General features: G+C 50.1%; 1 protein-coding gene across 2 annotated transcripts in view; it reads left to right on the forward strand.

Moving 5' to 3' along the window:
- The first annotated feature begins 508 nt into the window (after positions 1 to 508).
- The window catches only part of PKN3 (protein kinase N3), a 56,746-nt gene continuing 40,480 nt past the window's right edge, over positions 509 to 16,774 (forward strand). Inside the window, exon 1 of one of the 2 annotated variants that reach the window (XM_073541122.1) lies at positions 509 to 662. In XM_073541122.1, the coding sequence (XP_073397223.1) occupies positions 639 to 662 (24 nt within the window). In that variant the 5' untranslated portion in view covers positions 509 to 638. Of the gene's footprint in view, positions 663 to 10,025; positions 10,159 to 16,774 lie in introns of those variants that run through there. The other variant, XM_073541123.1, reaches the window with a different exon arrangement.

Genomic DNA, 16,774 nt, shown 5'->3' on the forward strand with positions numbered 1-16,774 from the left:
AAATGTAACAGAATGAGTCTGGATCGTTAAGACAACTTCTTCTTGATGAGTTCATGCTTTTCACTGGAAAACAGACAACAACATAAAGTTAGTGCAAAAATCAAGCTATGAACAAACTTTTAGAACACTAATTAACACAAAACTATATTGAGAACTGCTCAGTTCAAGTACTAATCCAAAGAAATTAATGAGATGATGCGTCGCATTTACCAACAAGTGCTATAAATAAGATACCAAAAATCTCAAAAACTTGAGCCAATCTGGCAAAACTGATGACATATTCAGAATCAGCACCCCAAAAATACCCTAAATTCGATGAAATATCTTTGGCACCAAAAATGCTGTTGACCAGTGTAATCTTCTAAAGCTTTTATAATAAGATGTGATTAATCCTGCAGTTTTCTTTCTGTCCACTGTGTGTCGCTAATGCTCTCATCCAGATTAGTAATTTTTAGATTGTCCACTAGATGCCGCTGTTGCTCACTGTTCTCTTTTTGACCGTTACTGATTCAGTTCTCGCTAGATGGCGCAGTTCTCCAGTTGTAGTACACTGGGTTCTCCACTGGGCGGAGTCGATGTCCCCGGGAAGGTTGAAGTTACCGGAGTGCGGGCGCTGAGGGTCCGGTGTCCGGAGGGAGATGGCCGGGGGGTCGCAGTTGCAGGTGAGCGAAGTCTGTGCTCTGCAGGACGGGGGGTTGACAGAGACTGTAGGACGGCCATGTAATAGTGACTGCTCCCATCATATGGTATGTGTGCCCTCCAGCCGCCTGTATGAGAGCTGTTTGGTCACATGACTGCACTGCTGGGGTATACGGATACTGTGTAGCTAGCTATGTATACGGAAAGGGTATATACACGTGCAGTCAGGACGCAAATACTACTGTGTATACGGCACGTGTGCGTATATAACATGTCGACTTGCTGATTGCGTGTATGGGACTTGTATATGTGTTTGTATATGAGCCAAGTCCCATATATACACACACACTGTGTGCACGCTTATCCGTCTGTATGTAACATGCGCGCACGCTGGTCAGTGTGTGTGTGTGTGTGTGTAACATGTGCGCACGCTGGATAGTGTGTGTGTGTAACATGCGCGCACGCTGGTCAGTGTGTGTGTGTGTAACATGCCCGCACGCTGGTCAGTGTGTGTGTGTGTGTAACATGCGCGCACGCTGGTCAGTGTGTGTAACATGCGCGCACGCTGGTCAGTGTGTGTGTGTAACATGCGCGCACGCTGGTCAGTGTGTGTGTGTGTGTAACATGCGCGCACGCTGGTCAGTGTGTGTGTGTGTAACATGCGCGCACGCTGGTCAGTGTGTGTGTGTGTAACATGCTCGCACGCTGGTCAGTGTGTGTGTGTAACATGCGCGCACGCTGGTCAGTGTGTGTGTGTGTAACATGCGCGCACGCTGGTCAGTGTGTGTGTGTGTAACATGCGCGCACGCTGGTCAGTGTGTGTGTGTGTAACATGCGCGCACGCTGGTCAGTGTGTGTGTGTGTGTGTAACATGCGCGCACGCTGGTCAGTGTGTGTGTGTGTGTGTCTGTAACATGCGCGCACGCTGGTCAGTGTGTGTGTAACATGCGCGCACGCTGGTCAGTGTGTGTGTAACATGCTCGCACGCTGGTCAGTGTGTGTGTGTGTAACATGCGCGCACGCTGGTCAGTGTGTGTGTGTGTAACATGCGCGCACGCTGGTCAGTGTGTGTGTGTGTAACATGCGCGCACGCTGGTCAGTGTGTGTGTGTGTAACATGCGCGCACGCTGGTCAGTGTGTGTGTGTAACATGCGCGCACGCTGGTCAGTGTGTGTGTGTAACATGCGCGCACGCTGGTCAGTGTGTGTGTGTGTGTAACATGCGCGCACGCTGGTCAGTGTGTGTGTGTGTGTGTGTGTGTCTGTAACATGCGCGCACGCTGGTCAGTGTGTGTGTAACATGCGCGCACGCTGGTCAGTGTGTGTGTGTGTAACATGCGCGCACGCTGGTCAGTGTGTGTGTGTGTAACATGCGCGCACGCTGGTCAGTGTGTGTGTGTGTGTAAAATGCGCGCACGCTGGTCAGTGTGTGTGTGTGTAACATGCGCGCACGCTGGTCAGTGTGTGTGTGTGTGTAACATGCACGCACGCTGGTCAGTGTGTGTGTGTGTGTAACATGCGCGCACACCGGTCAGTGTGTGTGTGTGTGTGTAACATGCGCGCACACCGGTCAGTGTGTGTGTGTGTGTAACATGCGCGCACACCGGTCAGTGTGTGTGTGTGAGTAACATGCGCGCACGCCGGTCAGTGTGTGTGTGTGTAACATGCGCGCACGCCGGTCAGTGTGTGTGTGTAACATGCGCGCACGCTGGTCAGTGTGTGTGTGTAACATGCGCGCACGCTGGTCAGTGTGTGTGTGTGTGTAACACGCACGCTGGTCAGTGTGTGTGTAACATGCGCGCACGCTGGTCAGTGTGTGTGTGTAACATGCGCGCACGCTGGTCAGTGTGTGTGTGTAACATGCGCGCACGCTGGTCAGTGTGTGTGTGTAACATGCGCGCACGCTGGTCAGTGTGTGTGTGTAACATGCGCGCACGCTGGTCAGTGTGTGTGTGTGTAACATGCGCGCACGCTGGTCAGTGTGTGTGTGTGTAACATGCGCGCACGCTGGTCAGTGTGTGTGTGTAACATGCGCGCACGCTGGTCAGTGTGTGTGTAACATGCGCGCACGCTGGTCAGTGTGTGTGGTAACATGCGCGCACGCTGGTCAGTGTGTGTGTGTAACATGCGCGCACGCTGGTCAGTGTGTGTGTGTGTGTGTAACATGCGCGCATGCTGGTCAGTATGTGTGTGTAACATGCGCGCACGCTGGTCAGTGTGTGTGTAACATGCGCGCACGCTGGTCAGTGTGTGTGTGTGTGACATGCGCGCACGCTGGTCAGTGTGTGTGTGTGTGTAACATGCGCGCACGCTGGTCAGTGTGTGTGTGTAACATGCGCGCACGCTGGTCAGTGTGTGTGTGTGTGTGTAACATGCGCGCATGCTGGTCAGTGTGTGTGTGTGTAACATGCGCGCACGCTGGTCAATGTGTGTGTGTGTGTAACATGCGCGCACGCTGGTCAATGTGTGTGTGTGTGTGTGTAACATGCGCGCACGCTGGTCAATGTGTGTGTGTGTGTGTGTGTGTAACATGCGCGCACGCTGGTCAGTGTGTGTGTGTGTGTCTGTAACATGCGCGCACGCTGGTCAGTGTGTGTGTGTAAGGCTGGAGTCACACTAACCTGCGCAAAATACGGTCAGTATTTTACATGCGTAATACGGATGACACACCCCTAAATAGTGCTCCGTATGTCATCCGTAATCAAGGTGTGGTTGCGTATTTTGCGCATGTGAGCATCCGTATGTAATCCGTATGGCATCCGTATGGCGAGATTTTCTCGCAGGCTTGCAAAATGGACATATAATGGAGCCCTATGACAGTTTTAATAAAGAAATGAAAGAATAGATATAGACACATAGAATGCGTGTATATGTGTCTATATCTATGTGTATATATCTATTCTTTCATTTCTTTATTAAAACTGTCAGTGTGAGTTTACTGTATAGCGCACTGAATTGCCGGCTTTGCTAAAAGACACCTGGTGCGTATTTCTCGCAAGTCACATGTGTGGTCCGTGTGTAATCCGTATTTTTTGCGCACCCATAGACTTGCATTGGCGTATTACGGGCGTAGTACGCTGACAATAACAGCATGCTGCGATTGGCACGGAGCGTAGAATACTGATGAGAAATATACGGCTGGTGCGAGGGACCCCTTAGAGAATCATTTGCCCGTGTCTAATGCGTGCTTTTAGCGCCTCTCACTCGGCCGTATTCCTCGCCAGTGTGACCCCGGCCTTACATGCGCGCACGCTGGTCAGTGTGTGTGTGTAACATGCGCTCACGCTGGTCAGTGTGTGTGTGTAACATGCGCTCACGCTGGTCAGTGTGTGTGTGTGTAACATGCGCGCACGCTGGTCAGTGTGTGTGTGTGTGTGTGTGTGTGTGTGTGTGTGTAACATGTGCGCACGCTGGTCAGTGTGTGTGTGTGTGTAACATGTGCGCATGCTGGTCAGTGTGTGTGTGTAACATGCGCGCACGCTGGTCAGTGTGTGTGTGTGTGTAACATGCACGCACGCTGGTCAGTGTGTGTGTGTGTGTAACATGCACGCACGCTGGTCAGTGTGTGTGTGTAACATGCGCGCACGCTGGTCAATGTGTGTAACATGCACGCACGCTGGTCAGTGTGTGTAACATGCGCGCACGCTGGTCAGTGTGTGTGTGTGTGTGTGTGTAACATGCGCGCACGCTGGTCAGTGTGTGTGTGTGTAACATGCGCGCACGCTGGTCAGTGTGTGTGTGTGTAACATGCGCGCACGCTGGTCAGTGTGTGTGTGTGTGTAACATGCGCGCACGCTGGTCAGTGTGTGTGTGTGTGTAACATGCGCGCACGCTGGTCAGTGTGTGTGTGTGTAACATGCGCGCACGCTGGTCAGTGTGTGTGTGTGTGTAACATGCGCGCACGCTGGTCAGTGTGTGTGTGTGTAACATGCGCGCACGCTGGTCAGTGTGTGTGTGTGTGTAACATGCGCGCACGCTGGTCAGTGTGTGTGTGTGTGTGTAACATGCGCGCACGCTGGTCAGTGTGTGTGTGTGTGTAACATGCGCGCACGCTGGTCAGTGTGTGTGTGTGTGTAACATGCGCGCACGCTGGTCAGTGTGTGTGTGTGTGTAACATGCGCGCACGCTGGTCAGTGTGTGTGTGTGTGTGTAACATGCGCGCACGCTGGTCAGTGTGTGTGTGTGTGTGTAACATGCGCGCACGCTGGTCAGTGTGTGTGTGTGTGTGTAACATGCGCGCACGCTGGTCAGTGTGTGTAACATGCGCGCACGCTGGTCAGTGTGTGTAACATGCGCGCACGCTGGTCAGTGTGTGTAACATGCGCGCACGCTGGTCAGTGTGTGTGTGTGTGTGACATGCGCGCACGCTGGTCAGTGTGTGTGTGTGACATGCGCGCACGCTGGTCGGTGTGTGTGTGTGTGTGACATGCGTGCACGCTGGTCAGTGTGTGTGTGTGTGTGACATGCGCGCACGCTGGTCAGTGTGTGTGTGTGACATGCGCGCACGCTGGTCAGTGTGTGCGTGTGTAACATGCGCGCACGCTGGTCAGTGTGTGTGTGTGTAACATGCGTGCACGCTGGTCAGTGTGTGTGTGTGTGTGTGTGTAACATGCGCGCACGCTGGTCTGTGTGTGTGTGTAACATGCGCGCATGCTGGTCAATGTGTGTGTGTGTGTAACATGCGCGCACGCTGGTCAATGTGTGTGTGTGTGTGTGTGTGTGTAACATGCGCGCACGCTGGTCAGTGTGTGTGTGTGTGTCTGTAACATGCGCGCACGCTGGTCAGTGTGTGTGTGTAAGGCTGGAGTCACACTAACCTGCGCAAAATACGGTCAGTATTTTACATGCGTAATACGGATGACACACCCCTAAATAGTGCTCCGTATGTCATCCGTAATCAAGGTGTGGTTGCGTATTTTGCGCATGTGAGCATCCGTATGTAATCCGTATGGCGAGATTTTCTCGCAGGCTTGCAAAATGGACATATAATGGAGCCCTATGACAGTTTTAATAAAGAAATGAAAGAATAGATATAGACACATAGAATGTGTGTATATGTGTCTATATCTATGTGTATATATCTATTCTTTCATTTCTTTATTAAAACTGTCAGTGTGAGTTTACTGTATAGCGCACTGAATTGCCGGCTTTGCTAAAAGACACCTGGTGCGTATTTCTCGCAAGTCACATGTGTGGTCCGTGTGTAATCCGTATTTTTTGCGCACCCATAGACTTGCATTGGCGTATTACGGGCGTAGTACGCTGACAATCGCAGCATGCTGCGATTGGCACGGAGCGTAGAATACTTATGAGAAATATACGGCTGGTGCGAGGGACCCCATAGAGAATCATTTGCCCGTGTCTAATGCGTGCTTTTAGCGCCTCTCACTCGGCCGTATTCCTCGCCAGTGTGACCCCGGCCTTACATGCGCGCACGCTGGTCAGTGTGTGTGTGTAACATGCGCGCACGCTGGTCAGTGTGTGTGTGTAACATGCGCGCACGCTGGTCAGTGTGTGTGTGTGTGTGTGTGTGTGTGTGTGTAACATGTGTGCACGCTGGTCAGTGTGTGTGTGTGTGTGTGTGTGTGTAACATGTGCGCATGCTGGTCTGTGTGTGTGTAACGTGCGCATGCTGGTCTGTGTGTGTGTGTAACGTGCGCGCATGCTGGTCAGTGTGTGTGTGTGTAACATGCGCGCACGCTGGTCAGTGTGTGTGTGTGTAACATGCGCGCACGCTGGTCAGTGTGTGTGTGTGTGTGTAACATGCGCGCACGCTGGTCAGTGTGTGTGTGTGTGTGTAACATGCGCGCACGCTGGTCAGTGTGTGTGTGTGTGTAACATGCGCGCACGCTGGTCAGTGTGTGTAACATACGCGCACGCTGGTCAGTGTGTGTGTGTGTAACATGCGCGCACGCTGGTCAGTGTGTGTGTGTAACATGCACGCACGCTGGTCAGTGTGTGTGTGTAACATGCACGCACGCTGGTCAGTGTGTGTGTGTAACATGCACGCACGCTGGTCAGTGTGTGTGTGTAACATGCGCGCACGCTGGTCAATGTGTGTAACATGCACGCATGCTGGTCAGTGTGTGTAACATGCGCGCACGCTGGTCAGTGTGTGTGTGCGTAACATGCGCGCACGCTGGTCAGTGTGTGTGTGCGTAACATGCGCGCACGCTGGTCAGTGTGTGTGTGCGTAACATGCGCGCACGCTGGTCAGTGTGTGTGTGTGTGTGTAACATGCGCGCACGCTGGTCAGTGTGTGTGTGTGTGTGTAACATGCGCGCACGCTGGTCAGTGTGTGTGTGTAACATGCACGCACGCTGGTCAGTGTGTGTGTGTAACATGCGCGCATGCTGGTCAGTGTGTGTAACATGCACGCATGCTGGTCAGTGTGTGTAACATGCGCGCACGCTGGTCAGTGTGTGTGTGCGTAACATGCGCGCACGCTGGTCAGTGTGTGTGTGTGTGTGTGTAACATGCGCGCACGCTGGTCAGTGTGTGTGTGTGTGTGTAACATGCGCACACGCTGGTCAGTGTGTGTGTGTGTGTGTGTGTGTAACATGCGCGCACGCTGGTCAATGTGTGTAACATGCACGCATGCTGGTCAGTGTGTGTAACATGCGCGCACGCTGGTCAGTGTGTGTGTGCGTAACATGCGCGCACGCTGGTCAGTGTGTGTGTGCGTAACATGCGCGCACGCTGGTCAGTGTGTGTGTGTGTAACATGCGCGCACGCTGGTCAGTGTGTGTGTGTGTAACATGCGCGCACGCTGGTCAGTGTGTGTGTGTGTGTAACATGCGCGCATGCTGGTCAGTGTGTGTGTGTGTGTAACATGCGCGCACGCTGGTCAGTGTGTGTGTGTGTGTAACATGCGCGCACGCTGGTCAGTGTGTGTGTGTGTGTGTGTGTGTGTAACATGCGCGCACGCTGGTCAGTGTGTGTGTGTGTAACATGCGCGCACGCTGGTCAGTGTGTGTGTGTGTAACATGCGCGCACGCTGGTCAGTGTGTGTGTGTGTAACATGCGCGCACGCTGGTCAGTGTGTGTGTGTGTAACATGCGCGCACGCTGGTCAGTGTGTGTGTGTGTAACATGCGCGCACGCTGGTCAGTGTGTGTGTGTTAGGCTAGTTTCACACTAGCGTTTATGAGCGCAGCGACGGCCTGCGCACGGCCGCCGCTAAGCCCCGCCCCTGCCACGCCTCTGCCGGTAACTCCGCCTACCGGCGCATGACGCTGCATGTGCCCTGCGTCCCCTATCTTTATCACTGGGGGCGCAGGCCGTGCGCAGTATGCGTTTGGCGGCGCAGGTCGGCGCACCGTCAAAAGGACGCATGCGCCGCCAAACGCATACTGCGCACGGCCTGTGCCCCCAGTGATAAAGATAGGGGACGCAGGGCGAATGCAGCGTCATGCTTCGGTAGGCGGAGCTACCGGCGGAGGCGCGGCAGGGGGCGGGGCTTAGCGGCGGCCGTGCGCAGGCCGTCGCTGCGCTCATAAACGCTAGTGTGAAACTAGCCTAACATGCGCGCACGCTGGTCAGTGTGTGTGTGTGTAACATGCGCGCACGCTGGTCAGTGTGTGTGTGTGTGTGTGTGTAACATGCGCGCACGCACGCTGGTCAGTGTGTGTGTAACATGCGCGCACGCACGCTGGTCAGTGTGTGTGTAACATGCGCGCACGCACGCTGGTCAGTGTGTGTGTAACATGCGCGCACGCACGCTGGTCAGTGTGTGTGTAACATGCGCGCACGCACGCTGGTCAGTGTGTGTGTAACATGCGCGCACGCACGCTGGTCAGTGTGTGTGTAACATGCGCGCACGCACGCTGGTCAGTGTGTGTAACATGCACGCACGCTGGTCAGTGTGTGTGTGTGTGTGTGTAACATGCGCGCACGCTGGTCAGTGTGTGTGTAACATGCGCGCACGCTGGTCAGTGTGTGTGTAACATGCGCGCACGCTGGTCAGTGTGTGTGTAACATGCGCGCACGCTGGTCAGTGTGTGTGTAACATGCGCGCATGCTGGTCAGTGTGTGTGTGTGTGTAACATGCGCGCACGCTGGTCAGTGTGTGTGTAACATGCGCGCACGCTGGTCAGTGTGTGTGTAACATGCGCGCACGCTGGTCTGTGTGTGTGTGTGTGTAACATGCGCGCACGCTGGTCAGTGTGTGTGTGTGTCTGTAACACGCGCGCACGCTGGTCAGTGTGTGTGTAACATGTGCGCACGCTGGTCAATGTGTGTGTGTGTAACATGCGCGCACGCTGGTCAATGTGTGTATGTATATATCTATAAATATAGCTATATATACATGTCTTAAAAAAAATAAAGGGAACACTAAAATCGCACATCATAGGCTGTGTGCGCACACGTTGCAGATTTTGATGCGTTTCCACAGTGTTTTTGGACGTGCGGAATTGCATCAAATCCGCAGTGTAGTACAGTTCCAATGATAGTCAATGAAAATTTGAGAATTGGTGTGCACATGCTGTGGAAAAATCCTTGCGAATTCACAGCATTTTATTTTCCACAGCATGTCAATTCTTTGTGCGGAAACGCAGCGCTTCTGCTCCCATTGACATCTGCATACATTGAGTGAGTAAGGCAAATCCACATGAAATCCGCAAGCATTTCGGCCTGTGTTTTCTGCCAAGAGATGCAGATTCTGTGCGGAACATTCCGCAGGCCAATCCGCAACATGTGCACGTACCCTTAGAGATCACTGAAAATCTCTATTCATTACACAGTGGAATGATTTGAGAACAATAAAACATAAAAATGATCACTGTAAATTAAAATGAATATCCCATGGAGGTCTGGATTTGGAATGATGCTCAAAATCAAATTACAGTATGATCCAACTTCAGTGGAATTGCCTCAAGACAAGAAAATGATGCTCAGCAGTGTGTGTGGCCTCCACGTGCCTGTATGACCTCCCTACTGTACAACCAGGGCTGTGGAGTTGGAGTCGGTATAAAATGGACGGACGCCGACTCCAAAAATATATAATAAATTGAGTACAGTAGTTCAATGCAGGATGTGCTGAATATTTTTCCATAGGAATTTGGGAAAGTTATGAAATGTCCTATAAATGACTGTTCTATTCCTGATCTAAGGCCACATTAACACACAGCGTTTTTCCTGCGTTTTTTGAGGATACGTTTTTCAGCTGCAAAAGCAGATCAGCTTTTTAAAAACTGCATCACCTGAAAGGTTTTTGCGCTCATAGATAATGTTTTCAATAGCAAAAGCAGATTAGAAATCTGCTCTATCTATATATCCATTTATCCATATCTGTCTATCCATATCATATCTGTACCAAAAAGAATGAAAGCCGGCCCGGATAGCACACAGACTAACACTCTCTTTTTTTTTTTTTTTTTTTTTTTTTTTTAGCACCAGTCAGGTACACCTCATAGCTGCCCAAAAGGCCGCCCAGGACAGGCATTGCTCGTCTTCAGTGACATCAACATCAACTGATAGTTGGAATAAATAGACTGCATTCATCACCACATCTTCTTAAGGTGCAGGCTTTATTTTCAAGTGTAGGGGTGTGAAGTATGAGGTTCTGCAGCAGCTGAGGTGTGCAGTATGAAATTCTGCGGAACAGTATGAGATTCTGCCCCCCCCCCCCAGGTTTGATCCTGGCTACGCCCATGGTGTGAATGTAGCCTGAGGATCTAGGCTTTATCTTAGCCGAGATAAGTCATAGTGTGTGTGTATGTATGTATAAATATATATACACGCATACAGTACAGACCAAAAATTTGGACACACCTCAATCAAAGCGTTTTCTTTATTTTCATGACTATGAAGATTGTAGATTCACTCTGAAGGCATCAAAACTATGAATTAACACATGTGGAATTATATAATTAACAAAAAAGTGTGAAACAACTGAAAATACTGTATGTCTTATATTCTAGGTTCTTCAAAGTAGCCACCTTTTGCTTTGATTACTGCTTTGCACACTCTTGGCATTCTCTTGATGAGCTTCAAGAGGTAGTCACCGGAAATGGTTTTCACTTCACAGGTGTGCCCTGTCAGGTTTAATAAGTGGGATTTCTTGCCTTATAAATGGTGTTGGGACCATCAGTTGTGTTGTGCAGAAGTCTGGTGGATACACAGGTGATAGTCCTACTGAATAGACTGTTAGAATTTGTATTATGGCAAGAAAAAAGCAGCTGAGTAAAGAAAAACGAGTGGCCATCATTACTTTAAGAAATGAAGGTTAGTCAGTCCGAAAAATTGGGAAAACTTTGAAAGTGTCCCCAAGTGCAGTGGCAAAAACCATCAAGCGCTACAAAGAAACTGGCTCACATGAGGACCACCCCAGGAAAGGAAGACCAAGAGTCACCTCTGCTGCGGAGGATAAGTTCATCCGAGTCACCAGCCTCAGAAATCGCAGGTTAACAGCAGCTCAGATTAGAGATCAGGTCAATGCCCCACAGAGTTCTAGCAGCAGACGCATCTCTACAACAACTGTTAAGCGGAGACTTTGTGCAGCAGGCCTTCATGGTAAAATAGCTGCTAGAAAACTACTGCTAAGGACAGGCCACAAGCAGAAGAGACTTGTTTGGGCTAAAGAACACAAGGAATGGACATTAGACCAGTGGAAATCTGTGCTTTGGTCTGATGACTCCAAATTTGAGATCTTTGGTTCCAACCACCATGTCTTTGTGCGACACAGAAAAAGTGAACGGATGGACTCTACTTGCCTAGTTCCCACCTTGAAGCATGGAGGAGGAGGTGTGATGGTGTGGGGGTGCTTTGCTGGTGACACTGTTGGGGATTTATTCAAAATTGAAGGCATACTGAACCAGCATGGCTATCACAGGATCTTGCAGCAAAATGCTATTCCATCCGATTTGCATTTAGTTGGACCAGCATTTATTTTTCAACAGGACAATGACCCCAAACACACCTCCAGGCTGTGTAAGGGCTATTTGACCAAGAAGGAGAGTGATGGGGTGCTACGCCAGATGACCTGGCCTCCACAGTCACCAGACCTGAACCCAATCGAGATGTTTGGGGTGAGCTGGACCGCAGAGTGAAGGCAAAAGGGCCAACAAGTGCTAAGCATCTCTGGGAACTCCTTCAAGACTGTTGGAAGACCATTTCCGGTGACTACCTCTTGAAGCTCATCAAGAGAATGCCAAGAGTGTGCAAAGCAGTAATCAAAGCAAAAGGTGGTTACTTTGAAGAAGCTAGAATATAAGACACAGTATTTTCAGTTGTTTCACACTTTTTTGTTAATTATATAATTCCACATGTGGTAATTCATAGTTTTGATGCCTTCAGAGTGAATCTACAATTTTCATAGTCATGAAAATAAAGAAAACTCTTTGAATGAGAAGGTGTGTCCAAACTTTGGTCTGTACCTTATGTATGTAATCGATATTACATAGTGTATTACATATTTACAATTTATTAGTTTTTTGTGTTCTAAAGTTGTATTCCAATAAATAGAAATTATGTTCTATCTAAATATCTTGATTATTGGATCATAGAAATGATTAAATGTCTGATGTTCACATTGTACTACAATAAATGTTTCACTTAAATATAAGCAATGTATGTGGGAGTCGGAGTCGCAGGTTTGTCTTACCGACTCCACAGCCCTGTGTACAACGCCTGGGCATGCTCCTGATGAGGCAGAGGATGGTCTCCAGAGGGATCTCCTCCTAGACTTGGAGTAAAGCATCATTCAACTCCTGGACAGTCTGTGGTGCAACGTGGCATTGGTGGGTGGAACAAGACATGATGTCTCAGATGTATTCGATTGGATTCAGGTCTGGGGAACCTAATGGCAGTCAGGATACCTCTGGCGAGCACATGGAGGGCTGTGCGGCCCTCCAAAGAAATGCCATCCCACACCATTACTGACCCACTGCGAAACAGGTTATCCTGGAGGATGTTGCAGGCAGCAGTTCGCTCTTTATGGCGTCTCCAGACTCTGTCACGTCTGTCACATATGATCAGTGCGAATCTGCTCTTATCCGTGAAGAGCACAGAGCGTTAAAGGCAATCTGTCACCCCATTTTTGGACTATCAGCTGCCGGCACTGCCATCAGGGGCTTACCTACAGCATACAGTAATGCTGTAGATAAGCCCCCCCCCCCCCCGATGTAACCTGAAATAGAAGAAAAACGGGTTATATTATACTCACCCGGGGATGGTTCGGGTCCGGAGGGTGTCGCAGTCCGGTCCGGCACCTCCGATCTTGTAGCGGTGACGTCCTCTTCTTTGCTTCACATCGCGCCTCCAGCGCAGACTCACTGCTCTGCCCTGTTGAGGGCAGAGCAGAGTACTGCAGTGCGCAGGCGCTGGACCAGGTCAGAGAGGTCCGGCGCCTGCACACTGCAGTACTTTACTCTGCCCTCAACAGGGCAGGTAAAGTACGCCGGAGCCGCGACGGGAAGCAAAGAAGAGGACGTTACCACTACAAGATGGGAGGTGCCGGACCACGACACTCATTTGACCAAGATCGGACCGCCCCCCGGTGAGTATAACCTAACTCGTTTTTCTTATCTTTCAGGTTACATCGGGGGCTTATCTACAGCATTACAGAGTGCTGTAGATAAGACCCTGATGGCGGTGCCGGCAGCTGATAGTCCAAAAATGGGTGACGGGTTCCCTTTAATGTCAAGTCTGCAAATCTTGGTGTTTTCTGTCAAATGCCAATCGCCCTGCACGGTGTTCGACTGTAAGCACAACACCCAATTGTGGACGTTGGTGTCTCCTACCACCCTCATGGAGTCTAATCCTGACAGAGCAGACACATAGAATCATAGAATCGTAGAGTTGGAAGGGACCTCCTGGGCCATCTGGTCCAACCCCCTGCTCAAAGCAGGATTCGCTAAATCATCCCAGTCAGATGTCTGTCCAGCCTCTGTTTGAAGACTTCCATTGAAGGAGAACTCACCACTTCTCGTGGCAGCCTGTTCCACTCATTGATCACTCTAACTGTCAAAAAGTTTTTTCTAATATCTAATCTGTGTCTCTTCCCATTCAGTTTCATCCCATTGCTTCTAGTCTTTCCTTGTGCAAATGAGAATAAAGTTGATCCTTCTACAAAGTGACAGCCCTTTAGATATTTGTAGACAGCTATTAAGTCTCCTCTCAGTCTTCTCTTTTGCAAACTAAACATTCCCAAATCCTGCAACCTTTCCTCATAAGACAGGGTTTGCAGACCGGTCACCATTCTGGTCGCTCTTTTCTGAACTTGCTCCAGTTTGTTGATGTCTTTTTTAAAATGTGGTGCCCAAAACTGGACACAATATTCCAGATGAGGTCTGACCAAAGAGGAGTAGAGGGAAATAATGACTTCACGTGATCTAGACTGTATGCTTCTGTTAATACATCCTAGAATTGCATTTGCCTTTTTTGCTGCTGCATCACACTGTTGACTCATATTCAGTCTGTGATCTATTAGTATACCCAAGTCTTTTTCACATGTGCTGTCACTTAGCCCTATTCCTCCCATTCTATATATGCTTTTTTCATTTTTATTGCCCAGATGTAGTACTTTGCATTTCTCCCTGTTAAAAACCATTCTGTTAGTTGCTGCCCACTTCTCCAGTTTATTTAAATCTTTTTGAATCCTCTCTCTCTCTTCTCTAGTATTAGCTATCCCTCCTAGCTTTGTGTCATCAGCAAATTTAATCAGTTTACCCTCAATTCCTTCATCTAAATCGTTGATAAAGATGTTGAACAATACAGGGCCCAGGACAGAGCCCTGTGGTACCCCACTTGAGACATTCTTCCAACTGGATGTGCAGCCATTTACGACCACTCTTTGGGTCCGATCACTAAGCCAGTTATGAATCCACCTAACAGTTGCCTTGTCCATTCCATACTTAGTCATTTTTTCAATAAGGATTGTATGAGAGACTTTGTCAAATGCTTTGCTGAAGTCAAGATATACTATATCTACAGCATTTCCTTGATCCACCCAATCAGTGATACCGTCATAGAAGGAAATTAAGTTAGTCTGACATGACTTATTAGTTAGAAACCCATGCTGACTCTGTTTAATCACTTCATTCTTATCCAGGTATCGACATACATGTTGTTTAATAATTTGTTCAAAGATCTTTCCTGGTATAGAAGTCAGACTCACCGGCCTATAGTTGCCTGGGTCCACCTTCTTCCCCTTTTTGAAGATAGGAACAACATTTGCTCTTCTCCAGTCTTCTGGCACTTCTCCTGTTCTCCAAGAATTTTCAAAGATTATGGAGAGGGGTTCAAAAATTTCTTCTGCTATCTCCTTCAGTACTCTGGGGTGTAATTCATCTGGACCTGGAGACTTGAATTCATTTAGGTTAGCTAAGTGTTTCCTCACTATCTTTCTGTTTATAGATATCCTGGATTCTTCTATTCCCTTAATAGGACAGTGAATAACAGTTGATGTTGCATTTCCTTTCTGAGAGAAAACAGATGCAAAATAGGAATTTAAAAGTTCAGCCTTCTCAACATCCTGTCTTACCATTTCATCATTTTCATCCTGTAAAAATCCTATAGCATCTTTGACTTTTCTTTTACTTTTGACATATCCCCAAAATCCTTTATTATTGCTTTTGACATCTCTTGCAAGCCTCAGTTCATTTTCAGCTTTAGATAATCTGATTTGTGCCCTGCAGGTTCTGCAGACAGCATTATATTCTTCTTTAGATATGCCTCCCTCTTTCCATTTTATAAACATTTTTTTCTTCCTTTTTAGCATGTGCTTAAGTTCTGTGTTCATCCATCCTGGTTTCCTTAAATGCTTCCTATTCTTCCCTCTTTTCGGAATTGTTAACAACTGTGCTTTGAGAATTTCATTTTTATCGGTCGTCCATGACAGCACCACCTGAGAGAGGGGATCCGCCCTTCAGGAACAGGAAACCTACAGATACAAAAGGGCGGCACCTCTCCCACGCATCAGTTGGTTTCCTGTTCCTAGAGGACGGGACTTCCTTCAGATCGTCCATCATGGAGTCGTCGAGGGATTCCCAGGCCGGCTGACCGACTCAGGTAGCGGGGGGATCTCCTACCTCGGTCAAGCTCGGGGTACCTGGAAGCGCCACGGTGGGGCCGGGTAGGTCGCCACGGCAGTGGTTAGAGCAGGCGGAGCAAAGGGTCCGGTGGACAGCCGTCTCCAGAATGCGGGCACCAGGTATGTATGCAGGCCCCTCCTGATGCGTTTCCCCCGGGGTCCGGTCTCAAACCCCCTCCGGCCGGGTCGGCGGTTGCGTCCGGTCGCCAAGCGCAGGCTGGCGCGCATGGGGGCGGCGGGCATACCGGAGCCGGGGGCGCCGTACCGGCTCCTTTCCGCGCGCTCCCGCGGCCTCTGACGCGCGGCGGAAGTGACGCGGTGGAAGGGGCGGGGCCGGGAACGCCAAAACCGGAAGTCGGGTGCCGGCCGCCTTCCTAGTGTGCGCGGCGATCCGGGGGGAAGCGCGGTACCCGAGGCGGTGGGGGGGGACGGTTCATGCGGGGGAAGGTCGCGGGAGGGTTCCTGGGGGAGGTGCCGCGCCAGTGCCCTGCTGACCGGATTCTGGGAGGCCTTAAAGGGCAGGAGGTGATGCTGCCGGGGTGCTTCTGAAGGCCCAGCGATGGATGACAGAACCCCCATAGAGCAGCAGGACGTGCAGGAGCACCCACAGAAGGAGGCCTCGGTGAAGCCTCATACGAGTGGAAGCGGACGAGTGAGCAGAGCCGCAGAAGTTCCTCCAGTCTAAAGGATTCCCCCTGCCTCCCTCCGTGATCCGGTACCTGCCTCATCTGCATGGGTAAGAGATCTCCGTGAATGTACCCTGATGCAGTGTTCCCTTATGCTGGTTTCGCAGGGGAGGAAAGCTACGGTAAAACAGAAGCACAGGGAATGTGCGCTCTGTAGTTGCCCCTTACCAGACGGCCACCCCAAAAGACTATGTCAGCCATGTGTGCGACAGACGGTAGGGGTTGGAAGGGGACGGGGGCCCAGGCATAGACTGACAGGCCCTTGCACTTTCCCCCATCCTTACAGGGACAGAGATGAAAGCCCTATCTAAAAGGGACTCTTCTAGGGGGAGAGAATTTAGTTTCTCAGGGTCGGAGTCCTCAGCTGCCCCTAGGAACAATTACTCCTCGGATTCCCCGGCCTCCACTTCATCCTCT

This window comes from Dendrobates tinctorius, unplaced genomic scaffold (genome assembly GCF_039654945.1).
Source record: "Dendrobates tinctorius isolate UK_male_01 unplaced genomic scaffold, ASM3965494v1 ptg000120l, whole genome shotgun sequence".
NCBI lineage: Eukaryota > Metazoa > Chordata > Amphibia > Anura > Dendrobatidae > Dendrobates > Dendrobates tinctorius.